This window comes from Poecilia reticulata, chromosome 6 (genome assembly GCF_904066995.2).
Source record: "Poecilia reticulata chromosome 6, P_reticulata-male-v2, whole genome shotgun sequence".
Classification (NCBI taxonomy): domain Eukaryota; kingdom Metazoa; phylum Chordata; class Actinopteri; order Cyprinodontiformes; family Poeciliidae; genus Poecilia; species Poecilia reticulata.
Window position 1 is genome coordinate 26,432,282 of NC_088835.1, and position 14,794 is coordinate 26,447,075.

Below are 14,794 nucleotides of genomic sequence, written 5' to 3' on the forward strand. Positions count from 1 at the left end.
ATCTAAATCAACATGGGACAACACACCAGAATGACATTTTGAAATTGCCGTTACAGATTTAAAGCAATCTGTGGACATTGGCAAACTGTCAATAAAAAAAGTGAAAGTTAACATTATCAGCGTTTGGTTAGAGAATTTCATGCAACCAAACAACAGCTGCGGTCGCCTCAGAGGTCTGGCTGCCGGCTTCCTGCTAGCCGGTGATTTGTTCTTTTAGTTTTGGTCTGTTCCTTTAATAAAACTCAACATTAAAATTCTTTTAGTCCTGTAGCAGAAGCAGTTTGAATGGTCAGACTCTTTTGGGCAGGTGAGGAAAAGCAGAGCTCTGAGCTGTCAAAGTTAACAGATATGATTAATCTAAAAAACTCAACACGTTAATTTCACATATCATACATGAACTGCACGATCTATTTCGACCTGAAAGCCTCTCTCTCACGGAGGGTTACTTAGTTCAGATCAGCACATTTCACGGCCTTGTACTGCGGTCAACAACGCACAGAGAAAATATGAACGAAGAGAGACAAACTGCTGCGCTTTAAGAAACATCGTGATGGATGTAAATATTGCAACGAGGAATTATCCTTTCCCCAAAGTACCAGCAGTTTATCATTAACACTCGCAGACGCTACATTTATAGCTGGAAGCACATATCTGGTTTGAGGGTGCGACCCAGAAGGCCCTTGTAGAGTAAAAACACTATTTTGGAAGTTACTAATCCACTTTGAGTCTTTTTCACTAACAATAGAAACGCCAAATGTGACTTATTTTGTTCATGTTAGCATAATTTTAACTTTTACCAGCTCCCTGTCCGCAATCCAATCTTTAGCTTTTACAATGACCAGGATTAGGTTAAGGCTTCTGTTGCTCAAACCTCTTGCAACCACAGCATCTCATAGCCTGGTGTTCACTGAAATGGCCCCAACAAGCCTCTTCCTATGGCTGCGCGGTTGCAGAAGCCAGTGGCCTGTTTAGCCGTAGCAGGGCTGCTGTGGTTGTGTGAATGGAGGCCTCAGTTTGTTCGGCCTGTGTTGTAATTGCAGAGCTCTTGTATCTGCCTCCACCTCAGCTTTGCATGAACTCGACACAGTTTCCTGTTGTCTCCTCTTCTATTTTAGACGGAAGTAATCTCGAAAATCTTCCCCTGTTTTGCCCACGTGACGGGTTTCCGTGTGTGTGTGCATCTTTGCATGGATAACAGGGTTATTTTTAGGGCTCCTCATCGCAGAATTGTCTTGAATCTTTTCATGGAGATAAAGCTGCACGTGCACCAACACGCAAATAGTAATGATATGAAAAAATGATTTGATACCACATCTCTAATAGGAAGTCATGAAAGCTGCTGTCACCCTTGGTGTTAAAAGTTCTTATTATAGAGTCTAGATGAGATAAAGCTATTTACATGTTTAGAAAGTTTATACTTATCCTCTAAAACAAAAACAGCCGCAGGAAAACACCTTTGTCAGTGGTTGAGCCGGAGGAGGAATCTATTTCTGCTTTGGTCCCGAGCTTTCCAACAAGCTGTGTGTGATATTTACATTTCCTATGGAGCCACATGCAAATGCAGTAGCTGTGCCCTCAGAAAGCTACATTTGAATATTTGACTGCCTCTGTAATATAACTGGTCACAGGGATATGGAAAGTACCATAATCTATACATCTGACGGTTGCAAACATCATTTCAATTATTTGCATCAAAGGTTCATTGAGGGTCACTGAGAGATCACACAGGTACTGGAGGAGGAGGAACGTTTCTGAGACTAACAGGAATAAAAGCACAGCAGGAGCAGAGCGGAGGATCTTTCAGAGGCTTTGAGCAATAATTTGATTTTTATGACATGTTGAGTTTTATAAGACGCAGTTGGGAGATTTTGAAGGACCTGACAGAGAGCAGAGGGGGCGACGGGGACAGGAGCCGGGTCTGCTGGGTCGGGTCTGCTGGGTCGGGTCTGCCGGGTCGGGCCCGCCGGGTCGGGTCTGTTGGTTCAGGTCTGCCGGATCGGGTCTGTTGGTTCAGGTCTGCCGGGTCGGGTCTGTTGGGTCGGGCCTGTTGAGTCGGGTCTGCCGGGTCAGGTCTACTGGGTTGGGCCTGCCGGGTCGGGTCTGTTGGTTCAGGTCTGCCGGGTCGGGTATGTTGGGTCGGGTCTGTTGGGTTGGGTCCGCCGTGACGGGTCGGGCCTATTGGGTCGGGACTGTTGGGTCGGGCCTGTTGGTTCAGGTCTGCCGGGTCGGGCTTATTGGGTCGGGCCTGTTGGGTCTGGCCTGTTGGGTTGGGTCCGCCGGGTCGGATCTGTTGGGTCGGGTCCGCCGGGTCGGGTCTGTTGGGTCGGGCCTGTTGGGTCGGGTCCGCCGGGTCGGGTCCGCCGGGTCGGGTCTGTTGGGTCGGACCTGTTGGGTCGGGTCCGCCGGGTCGGGTATGTTGGGTCGGGCCTGTTGGGTTGGGTCTATTGGGTCGGGTCCACCGGGTCGGGCCTGTTGGGTCGGGCCTGTTGGGTTGAGTCCGCCGGGTCGGGTATGTTGGGTCGGGCCTGTTGGGTTGGGTCTATTGGGTCGGGTCCACCGGGTCGGGCCTGTTGGGTCGGGCCTGTTGGGTTGAGTCCGCCGGGTCGGGTCCGTTGGGTCGGGTCCGCCGTGTCGGTTCCACTGGGTTGGGCCTGTTGGGTCGGGTCCGCCGTGTCGGTTCCACTGGGTCGGGCCCACTGGGTCGGGCCTGTTGGGTCGGGTCCGCCGTGTCGGTTCCACTGGGTCGGGCCTGTTGGGTTGAGTCCGCCGGGTCGGGTCCGCCGTGTCGGTTCCACTGGGTCGGGTCCGCCGTGTCGGTTCCACTGGGTCGGGTCCGCCGTGTCGGTTCCACTGGGTCGGGTCCGCCGTGTCGGTTCCACTGGGTTGGGCCTGTTGGGTCGGGCTTGGAACCGTTGATAACTGCTGGCTGTTCTAGTTTGATTTTATCTTCTGTCATAAATTGTTCTTGTTTTATCACTTCATGAAAATATCAGTGATTCTCAGTGAAGGAGCTGAAGGTTTATAAATTACATGTTTTCAGTCGCAAATTTTGTCTTTTTTTGTTTATATTTATTTAAAGTTATACAGATAAGAATATGTGCAGATTACAGACCTTGATAGTTACAAAAAATGTAACTTTCTTTGACACGATAATTTAAAAAAACCAGCTGTTTAATAAATATCAGATTTTTTTCATTATTATATTATTTCATTGCAAACATAAATTAATCATCTTCTGTTGTGAACGAGAACCAATATTTATATTGGTGAAGTTGTATTAAACACAATTTCCCTTTTTTTCAGTTATTATTTGCTATAATTGTTTAGTTCACACTTTAGCATCTATTATTAGCATTTAGCATGATCAGCTTATTTACCATGTTTGCAGCATTAACTATGGACAGCAGTGTGTTTGTCTGTTCCTTAAAACGTAAGAATGTTTTAGCTAATCAGCACAAGCATTTTTCACAGAAACAGCAACATCATAACTGCAGTTATTATTGTAATCTCAGTTTGGTTTAGACTTTTTATTCTGGGTTATTTAGACTATTCTAATGTTCTTCCTGCTTCCCTGACAGAGAAATGCCAACTTTCTCTTTTTTCCTGTCATAAATTCTTCCATTTAATAAACAGTGGAGCTGCACAGCATATATCGATGCTCAAGGCAGAATCACTGTGCAACATCAACATCACAAAGGACTGTTGGGACGGAATATTTCCTGGACGTTTTTTCAAATGCAGTGCGTTTGCACGCTGCACATCAGTAATATGTTTGATGGTTGGAGGAATTTATGGATATAAAGTAACAGAGAATCAGTTACCCAAACCTTAACTTTTATATAAAGTAGTATTGAAATAATAACAGTGGAAAAAAGTCAGTTGAAAACTGAGGAAAATATGTTAATTGTATTTAGCTGTATTTATAAAACTGCATGTTTTCCTGATGCCGTGCAGCAACTGTGTCTGTGAGCAAAAAGAGAGCAATGGAGCCATTTTATACATATTTCATGCAGAAATATGAGATCCCATGTAAAATACTATGCAAAGTTGAACATTAACGCTAAACATATAAATTAGAAGAGTCCATGACACGAGGAAAACAAAGAAGGAAGGCGTTGAAATAAAATTCAAGATAGAATTAAGCTAAACTTTCAAAGTTTACATCTAAAGTCTACTGTAACAAACACTGATGTTTTGTATTGTTCTTTCTCTTGTGAATGAACCTACATTGATGTGGGCTGTTTTTGTTTTTCTTGAGTGCGATAATTCCTCCCTGGTTCTTCCAGATGGTTCCACGGGAAGATAACTCGAGACCAGGCCGAGCGGCTGCTTGACCCACCTGAGACGGGCCTGTTCTTGGTGCGCGAGAGCACCAACTTCCCCGGCGACTACACTCTGTGTGTGAGCTGCGACGGGAAGGTGGAGCACTACCGCATCATCTACAAAAACGGAAAGCTCACTATTGACGAGGAAGCCTACTTTGAGAACCTCATGCAGCTGGTTGAGGTGAGACTCCCAGTTTAGATGCCACAAATAAAGTTATATGCATTACTTTTACAGATGGTTTGGGAGTGAAGGTGGGTGGGGATTGAATGTGCAGACATAACTGTACAACTTCACAGACACCATGTAGTTCCTGGAACATGTGGTGAACAGGAAGTGTCAAAGAGGAAGTGAACACTATGCTGAGGCTCAGAGTTATAACCTCAAAAAGGCAAGATGCTCTTTCTGTCAAACTGGCTGCTTTTCCTGTGTAAAGGTCTTATTTTGAGCTGCGATTTTTTTAAAAACGATTACTGAGTAAAAGTAGAGTTTCTGAATATTCTCTGTGTAAATGAAGCATTCAGATTTGCTTAGAGAGTCCTCTGCAGGCCAGTAGGTCACCCTGCACAGAGAGCTGTGAACTCCAGAGCGCCGGTTTCTTGTTGCAGCAGCTCTGTTAGTGTGCGCTTAAGTTTTTTATTTACATTTTCTGCAAAACCAAACAACACAGGGATCAAGAAAGGCATTGATAACAATAAAACCACCAGGAAAAAACACTAAACGCGGTACTGATTATGTCACAGATACATTCTTAAAGCACAAGCAGACAGTTTTAGCCTCAGTCATGCATGTCCAGGTCATTTTCACTAAAAATGTTCACAGATATACACACAAGCACATTTTTACTTGAACTTTTTCCACAACTTATCATGGTATAACCACAGACATGTGTTGTTGGGGGAATTTTCTGCAATAAATCCACATAAATCAACGTATGTAGCTGCAGTTGCAGGGGAAGTTTTTGAAAAAAAAGAGAAAGAAACATGTTTTTTAGGGCAGATGTGGTTTGAATTTATGTGTAGACCCTTGTACTCTGATACTCTAAAATAAAATTCCAGTGCAAACAACTGCCTGTTATTTAGTAAATAGAGCCACCTGTGTGTATTTTAATCTCACTATAAATCTCGCTGATGAACTTAAAAACTGAAACTTTCGCTGGTAGATGTGCAAAACTGGCAGAAACTTTAACCAAAAAGACCTGCAAAACAAATAAACAGTTATCTTAGATTTCCATTCTCTAAGCTTTTTTGCAGTCATTGGAGTCTGTCTGGCAGCTGACAGACTCCTGACAGGAAACCGGACATTGATCCCAAACACGGCCAGCCTCAGCTGATGCTGATCCCAAAAAACTGCACCCCTAAAAACATTAACCCGAATAAATCATGTTCTGGTCAAAATATTGAATTTTTTGCAAAACAAACTGAAGGTTTTTTATAGATACGAAGTAAAAATTCAAATATTTCAGTAGTTTTCTGGCTTAAGGAAAATGTAAGTGTCTGGAGAAAGACAAAATAAAGGTTGTAAAGGTTGAGGAGCTTTCTGAGTTGATCTGTTTTTACAACTTTTTTACTTTGGTAGTAAACATAAAAGTGTAAAAAAAAATAAAAAATTGTCTGCTATGTAATGCAGGTACATAGAGGGTGGTGTCTGTTTGCTCCAAGAATTTATTTCATAGTTAAAAATAGTTAAAACACTTTGAAATAAACTTCAGTGCAACACTTAGCCGATGTTGTATCACACGTCGAAGAGATGAGCATCTGTCAGGATAAGTCTGTCCTGATTAGTCTTGTGTTGTAGTTTCTGCATGGCATGTTCTCCGTCTCTCTTCCTGCTTCTGACTCATTAGCCGTCTGTGGATGAGAGTTTGTTAGGGCTGATGCAAATGAGGCACTCAGCCGTCGAACGCTCAGCTTTTTATTTAGAGCAAAAACACGACCTTTTTATTTGTATTCATCTGTACAGCAACATATTAAGAGAAACAAAATGATCTACACTTTGAAAACGCAAAATCTTACCAGGTATTTTCCATTACAACTGAAGTAAAACTAAATTAACTTGCAAGTAATTTTTCAGCGACATTTAGGAGCTTGTTTTAAATCAATAATTCCTAAATATGGATGAAAAAGTTCTGGTTCGACTAGCAGATTATTTTCCTCATAGCAAAACATTTTCCCTGTTATAACTGAAATAATCTGCATTCAAGGATTTTTTATTGTCATACCTCCTTCGCTTGTTTGTGGTACGAAATTAGGACTCAGGTCCCAGATTGAGAAATTTATTACACAGAAATAAATGAATAAATAAAGTAATAAAGTAATTAATGTGACATATGGACAGGTGTGTTTGTAGATAATTTATGAGATGAAGCTGTTGGGTGCAGCTTGAGTTCAGGAGTCTGACGGCTGAATGAAGAAGCCGTTTCTCATCCTGTTGTTTTGCTCCGGATGCTCCCTGAGGGGAGCGGCTGGACTTTTCATCAATATTAAGGAATTTTCTATTTAAAACTAAAGCTCCTTTATATTGCTGAAAAATGTACTTGGAAGTTAGTTAGCTTGGTCTTATTTAAAGTGTATGGAGATATTTGCACCAGAAACTAAACCAAAAAAACGTGGTAAGGTTTTGGGTTTTTGCAGTGCATAAAGAAAGTTTTAGCTCCTTATTTAAATAATTACAGTTTTCTTTGTTTCAGTGTATCACTGTGACTTTAAATTGTCTTCATTTGAGCATGTTTTGGTTCTTTTTCTGTGTCCAGCACTACACCAAAGATCCAGACGGTTTGTGCACCAAACTCATAAAACCAAAGCTGGAGGAGGGAACCGTGGCGGCGCAGGATGAGTTCTCCAGGAGTAAGACGAAGTTTATTAATGATGCATGAACCTCATCTGCATCTCAACATGTTGTCACCAGTATGTCTTTTCCAACAGGTGGATGGTCGATGAACAGAAAAGACTTGAAGCTTCATCAGGTTATTGGAAAAGGAGAATTTGGAGGCAAGTAGCTTTACTCCTCCATGCTGAGGATGAGCAATTCCTGTTTTAATGTTTATAGCAGAATTCAGATGAGCATACGTGAATCTAAAAAGCTACACTGCATTTAGAAAGTATTCACATTCATTTTCACACACACACACACACACACACACACACACACACACATATATATATATATATATAGACACAATTTATATAGACACAGTTAAGGTATTTCTTTAAGATTTTATCTGGTTAACCAAAACAAAAACAAAATATTGCCAAACTGTAAAAAATGGGACTGTTTTAAATGTTTTCTTCAAATAACAAACTGAAAAGTGTGGTGTGCATTTTTTTTTCACTTCAAATCATTAGAAATATTTATTTATGTATATTCCTTATAAAATTCCTCACTCAGTCGAGTCTTCAATGCTTGTCAAAATGTTCTATATCCTGCTGAAAAGTAAATACTTCAAAGTTAGTTTTGTCTTAATTCAAATGTGCAGATATTTGCACTAGAAACTTGACAAAAAATACTTGGTCAGATTTTGTGTATTTGCAGGGTGAAGGCAATTGGCTGATTTTATTTGGGAGTAAAATAAAAAGGAGTAGAAAACATGTAAAAGCCACTCTTCATATCTTCATTTGCTCTAAAAAAAGGGAGCCATGAATCTATGTATTCCTGCTTGTCAGATGTTGCTACTTTCTGGTGGTTTATCAACTAAAACCCAGTAGAAGACATTAAAGATTGAGACTATTAAAAACTTAGTTGGGACCAAGAAGTGGTAGCATATCCATTACAAAAAATTGCTGTTACTGTTGTATATTTTCCCATTTTATGATCAACTGTTTGTTTTTTCTCCAGATGTCATGGTGGGAGACTATAGAGGGACGAAAGTAGCTGTGAAGTGCATAAAAAACGATGCTACGGCTCAGGCTTTTATTGCAGAAGCCTCTGTCATGACGTAAGGCCTTAAAATACAGAAATACTGTGATTCAGAAACAGAAAAGCCCATTGTGACATCCTCATGCTCTTCCTTTTCCTTAGGCAACTACGGCACAATAATCTGGTACAGCTGCTTGGTGTGATTGTAGAAGAGAATGGGAGTCTTTTTATAGTTACTGAATATATGGCCAAGGTAGGTGGACGAATACTGGATTATTTGTCTCAGCTGGGAGTTTTTAACTTAAAGCATTGAAAAGATTACATGTTTGTTTTCCTTTTTCAGGGCTGTTTAGTAGACTACCTACGGTCCAGAGGTCGAACAGTACTTGGTGGAGAAGCTCTCCTTAATTTTGCTTTGTGAGTATTTGAAAACATGGCGTTTAAAAAAAATCCTTTTTAAACACTGTCTGACATGAAATCAGACTCTACTATTCCAGTTTTAGGTCCGTTAGTTTTACACAAAGCAGTTCTTTAGCTAAATGCCAGGATAAATACAGAGCAAATCTTACAGATTTTATTGTATTAATCAAATTCAGATGTTTAGATACACTCAGATTACTTCGCCATCTGGGATTCCACAATTTGTGAAAGCAATTAACAATTTGTGAAATCCCACAAGGCTTGTTAAGTTCCTTATTGACAATGCTCACGTGACGTCACGCTCTCCAGAACTCCGCCCACTCCACCATGACAGACGTCAAAACAACCGATGCGCTCCTTTAAAGCTAGTCTAAAAATAGACAAACAGAATGATGGAAACCAAACTTGTCATTTTATTTTATGACTTTTAATGAGGTAAGATACGGCGGTGATGGATAGCAGCAGCCGTTTATCATGTTGACTGTCAGCCCTCTGTGTAATCACGGGTTTACAGCGAACGCTATTTACAAGGTAAGAAGATTAACGTTCATAAACTTTATAAGTATGATTAGAAAGATTATATCAAATATGGCATTATGGATAAGGTACATGTCTAACCGTAACCATGGAAACAGTGCCCCTCCTCCCCCTCCTCATGTAGCCTAGCATATATGGAAAAAAACTGGTTAGCATCTCGTCCTTTTGCACGTTTTTAATGTTGCTCCTGTTTATGACTTAGTGATTTAAATCATGTGGTGTGAATTCAGGAAAAGTTTTACATTTGATCAACACATCAGGATGAAGGAGTTATGGGTCGGTTTCTAAGCCAGCTGTTTATAATTTTTGTAAATCCCGTCGTCTTTGAGCCCCAACTAGGTGTGCTGTTCACAGACAAATTAGCTCGACGCTAACAAGTAAAAGCCACGAATAAACTGGTAAAAACAACTTTGGAAAATAATTTCAGTCGCTCTGATTTAGACTTCCGGTGTCATGGCGCTTCGAATGATTAGTAATTGGTCAACAGGTTAATTCATAACTTTTGATTTAATTAGCATTAGCTCCTGGTTTTATTTTAAGGTAACAGCTCAAACAAACTTGTGCAGAGTTGGGTAGGAAGTTACATTTACTTGAGTTATTTGGGAAAAAACTTTAATGTAGAAGTAATTTTTCACTACACCATACTTTTTACTTTTACTTGAGTAATTACATCATGAAGTATTGCTACTCTTACTTGAGTAGTTTTTGGGAACTCTACCCATCTTAGCCCTTAAAAATAAATAAAACAGACAAAGACCACTCGGTGATAAAGAAGCCATTTCACCAAAGGCGACATAGATTTGCAGTTTACAAATGCACTCAAAAATGAAGGTTTTTAAAACCTTCATTTTTGGAAGCCTTTCCTGTCTAATGAAACTGAAAACTGACTTTAATAACATTCCTGGTACAGAAAGGGAACATAACTCCCAACTGTGAAGTCAGTACAGGGGTGGCAGCATTATGTTGTGGGTCTGTTCATCAGTAGGAGGAACTGGTGCAATTGACTAGAAGGCATCGAGAGAAAAGTACATTATGTGGAAATATGAAGCAACAACTCAATTAGCTAGGAAGTTAAAGCTTTGATCTAAGCATACCGCTAATTTCTGTTATAAAGTAACAGAAATCCTCTAAAAGTCTCTCATATATCTGGCATTTAGCAAATAGACATACTGAAATCCTGAGTGATCTAAAACAGAAAAGGGTTTAGTCTGATGTAATGTCAGTGAGAATTGTCTCTGAATACAGTGTATGTACTTCTAGTACAGTAGATTTATTACTGTTATTGCTCATGACCTTTGAGTCAAACGTCAGGAAAAGCGACGTGGTGGGAGTTTCAGATTAGACATCCTGTGCCTGTTTGCTCCCCTCCTTCCCCCAGTTCACATATAGGAGGCGTTAATGAAACCAGTATAACAGAGCACAGTGTGTTCCTCCGCATAAATGAAAATAATTCACTGTAATAGAGCAATATTTAGGAGTTAATTTAGCTGAAAGATTAATTTTGCAGTAAAGTGTGAAACACTAAAAAAATACATATTTGACATTTACCTTCTCCTTAGAATTGTTATGATTTTACTATATTAAATTAATTTATACAAAAATAAAAAACTCAAATGAACAAAAGCAAGTTGAGCCTTAAATTTCACCTGAACATGTAAATGCTTCCTTTTGATCAGATAAAAGGATTTTACTCAACAGACATGTAGAAAACAGTTTGTGCTGCTCATTTTCATCATTTGCAATGCTGGTTTAAGTTTACTAAAATATTAACACAATTGTTAGTTTAAAGTAAAATATGATAACCAGGGGTAAAAATATAGTTTTACAGTGTAAACATATACAACATCCTCAATGGCACTTTGTAAAATGTTATTGATGTAAAATCACAAACTTGAATATATACTGCTCAAAAAAATAAAGTGAACACTTAAGTGTTCCCTTTATTTTTTTGAGCAGTATAGTATTTTGTGACACATTAATGTGACGGATCATAAAGTATAGAAAAGCATCATGATGCTGCCACTAGGGTGAAGTATTAAATTTTTTTATGCTCCATTAATGGTTTGAATGTAGATTAAAAAGTCATATTTTGGTCCCTGCTGATGAAACACGCTCCCATAGTATGATGCTGCCAGCACCATGTGTCACCACGGTGTGGTATGTTAAGAGTGATGTGCACATTTAGTTTCCCCCCCCCCACATATGGAATAAAATGTTTCTGATTTTGAAGCTTTGTTAAACTGAAGATGAGCATCTGAATATGAAGACACCTGTGTGTCGCAGCGTTAAACGTTTGGTCAGCGCTTCCTGAGCCTCGTTTTTTATCACCTGTGTTTCACGTCTGCAGAGACGTCTGTGAAGCCATGGCTTACCTGGAGGCCAACAACTTCGTGCACCGAGATCTAGCAGCCAGAAACGTTCTCGTGTCGGAGGACAACATCGCCAAAGTCAGCGACTTTGGTTTGACCAAAGAGGCGTCGTCCACTCAGGATACGGCCAAGTTGCCTGTTAAATGGACGGCACCAGAAGCCCTCAGAGAAAAGGTAAAGTCAGACGCAGCAGCTGCCAGCAGCTATATATATATATATATATATATATATATATATATATATATATATATATATATAATGATCAGTTATCAGAAAAATCAGCAGAAGTTCAGGATGGTTAAAGATCGGTGCAGCTTTAACGACCACCACTGTGTTTGACTGTCAAGAGTGTTGATGTGGTTTGATGTGGCCATTTTTAATGCTTTATATGTCAGTATCAGTTTCAATTTATTTAAAGACATTAATTGTACCAAAGTGCTATACTGTATTTATAAAACCACAGATAAAAACACAAATTTAAACAGACAAGTTTGTTTTTTCAGGTCTTTTAGCCTCCTTCATGTTGTCTGACAGATTCTACTTACCCGACTTTTTTTTAGTTCTTCATGTCAGGCAGCAATCAGTTAAAGCTGCAGCTTGTCGAAATTGTATTTTCACACAGGGGCAGGTGTGTTTGGAGAGCTTTTTTCCTATAAAAGGTGAAACATGTAATTCGAAAACAGTTTTTTTTTATTTACTCCAGTTATCTCTTTCTAATATTACCACTTTTTGATGATCTGAAACATTTAGAATTACACAAAAAGGCAAAAACATTGGATATAAATAAAAAAAAAATCTTCTGCTTTTTCTTGTATTAACAGAAATTTTCCACTAAGTCAGACGTATGGAGCTACGGTATTTTACTTTGGGAGATTTACTCTTTTGGCCGAGTCCCCTATCCAAGAATTGTAAGTATTAATCTCAACGTAGGACAAATAATTTTTTAAAATACATTTTCTCTGGTATCAACTTTGCTGCTTTTTGTTTTTTCTCCAGCCGTTAAAAGAAGTTGTGCCGCGAGTGGAGAAGGGCTACAAAATGGACTGTCCTGACGGCTGTCCCGAAGTCGTGTATAACATCATGAAGCAGTGCTGGAACCTGGATCCCGCAGCGCGGCCCAGCTTCCAGATGCTGAAGGAGTGGCTACAACATATTATTCAGAAAAAATGATCGCCCGCTGTCCGTTTGGACTCCTCAAAGCAAGGACTGCTACTCTGTTAAAATGTCAAAGCGTTTTCTTTTCATTTCACTGTAAAGTACAACTGTCCACAATGCAAAAGCGCAAAATCTTACCAAGCATTTCCAGTCTAGTTTTTAGTGCAAATACCTTCGTACAGGTGAAATAAGGCAAGCGAATTTAAAGGTAACTTATTTAGCAACATGTAGAGCAGGGGTGTCAAACTCAGTTTAGTTTTGGTCCAAATCAAGATGAATGCTTTTAAAGGGCCGGTTGTGCCAGAATTTATTGCTAAAACCCAGTAACAAACTGTTAAAGTATATAAATAAATTCTTAAAATTGAACATCTTTTCAGTCCCTCCAGGATTTTGCAATTGTTTTGAGGATTTGTTGCAATAAAAATCAAAGTGTTTGTGGTACTAATCTAGAAATATTTGCACTTATGTGACTTTATTACTAGATTTATAACTTGACATCATGTTAGGGTGAAGCAGCTGTTTCGTAGAAGTAAGAAACACTTCCACCTGCAAGTGGGAGTAAAAAGTCACTTGAATCCAATATTTTTTATCATTTTGGCTAAAAATCTGCGATAAACTTACAATTATGCATTAGTGCAAAAGTGCAGCAATTTGTTGATTTTTGCGTGAATTTCCACAATAATCCTCAGAAAAATGGAGGGACGACTTGACATAATTTGACAGTAAATAGATAAAACTGAACTTATCTGATTGATAAAATAATATTTAAGTGCAATGTTAGATGGCCAGATAAGAAGCTGTGGTGGGCCGGATTTGGCCCCCGGGCCTTGAGTTTGACACATGTCATACAGAGGCTTCTTTTAAGTAAATAATTCCTTAATATTGATGAAAAAGCACCAGTTCCACTGGCAGATTATTTAACTTTTAACAAGACATTTCCCCGTGTTATAAGTTAATTTATCTGCCAATGGAACAAGTACGTTTTCATCAATATTAAGGAATTAAAACAAGCCTCTACATCTGGCTGAAAAGTTAATTTTATGTTTGTCTTATTTCAAGTGTGCTAAGATATTTGCACTAGGAACTAGACCGCGGTAAGACTTTGATCTTTTTGCAGTGCAAACTTTTGCTTCTTATGCCTCATATCAGATTGTTTGAAAGTCAGCAGCTGAGCTGCTTGTGGTGTCGTTCCACACTTTATCTGGAGTCAATAAATAACTTTAATAGCATCAAGTCCTTCTTTTGAGCAATTGCCTTAACCTGTTTTCACATTATTTTCCATTTTATATCCCTCATCATATTGGTGCCAACCTTTAATTTGTCAACAGAGACGAAGAGGAAATACACTCTTGAGTAGGATTTTGCTTTTCATTACTTGATGTATTAATATTATTATTTTTTATGTCTCCAGGTACAGCTTATTGTTTGAATGTTGAATTATTTTGTTTAAAGAGCTGAAATGAAATGACAGCTTCATTTGTCTGAAAATGTTTAATGCTTCTCGGTTTTTTTGTGAGTCATAAAAAAGCAGCTCTAAAACGACTTCAGAAATCTAAATCTGACAGATAAACATGTTACTGTGTGAATATTTGGGGGACTCAAACTGTTTGGATTTTGAACGGTAATAAATGTACTATATGCTGCCATTTTCCACAATAAAAAAAACTGTTTTAAGAAAACATGCCACTTTGAAATTAATTGAATCGCTTTCAAATCAAGGAGACTTAATAACTTACTGGACAATAAAGCTTAAGATGAAAGACGACAGTATAAAAGGTATGCGAGTGATGTAAAAGTTTATAAAAAAGATGGAAATAGTGAGGAATTGGATAAATAAAATGGAGATCTAAACACTAATGAATCTTTAAATGAACTCAGAGAATAACAGACATGATGCCACAGATGGAGAAATGTTGCTTTGTTTGCGATTATCTGACATTCATCAAGTTGCGAGATTTTTCTAACAGTTGTAAAAAAGAAACCGAGGACCAACTGATTAAAAACAGAACAGTAATGAAAAAACAAGAGGTTATAAAAGTATGGATTACTGCTACAAGGTTTCTTTTACAGAGAACAAAAATTTTCTACTGAATTAATGTGACTTTTGAGTTTAAGGGAAGTTTTAATTTCACACC

At 39.0% G+C, this 14,794-nt stretch overlaps 1 protein-coding gene across 2 annotated transcripts in view; it reads left to right on the plus strand.

Annotated features, from left to right (window-relative positions):
• LOC103466413 (tyrosine-protein kinase CSK-like) overlaps nt 1-14,342 on the plus strand; it is a 28,780-nt gene extending 14,438 nt beyond the window's left edge. For both annotated transcript variants that reach the window (XM_008411952.3, XM_017305104.2), the window contains exons 5-13: nt 4,287-4,506; nt 7,076-7,169; nt 7,248-7,313; nt 8,158-8,257; nt 8,341-8,431; nt 8,522-8,595; nt 11,483-11,678; nt 12,326-12,412; nt 12,501-14,342. In XM_008411952.3, the coding sequence (XP_008410174.2) occupies nt 4,287-4,506; nt 7,076-7,169; nt 7,248-7,313; nt 8,158-8,257; nt 8,341-8,431; nt 8,522-8,595; nt 11,483-11,678; nt 12,326-12,412; nt 12,501-12,674 (1,102 nt within the window). In that variant the 3' untranslated portion in view covers nt 12,675-14,342. The remainder of the gene's footprint in view (nt 1-4,286; nt 4,507-7,075; nt 7,170-7,247; nt 7,314-8,157; nt 8,258-8,340; nt 8,432-8,521; nt 8,596-11,482; nt 11,679-12,325; nt 12,413-12,500) is intronic.
• The last annotated feature ends 452 nt before the right edge of the window (nt 14,343-14,794 follow it).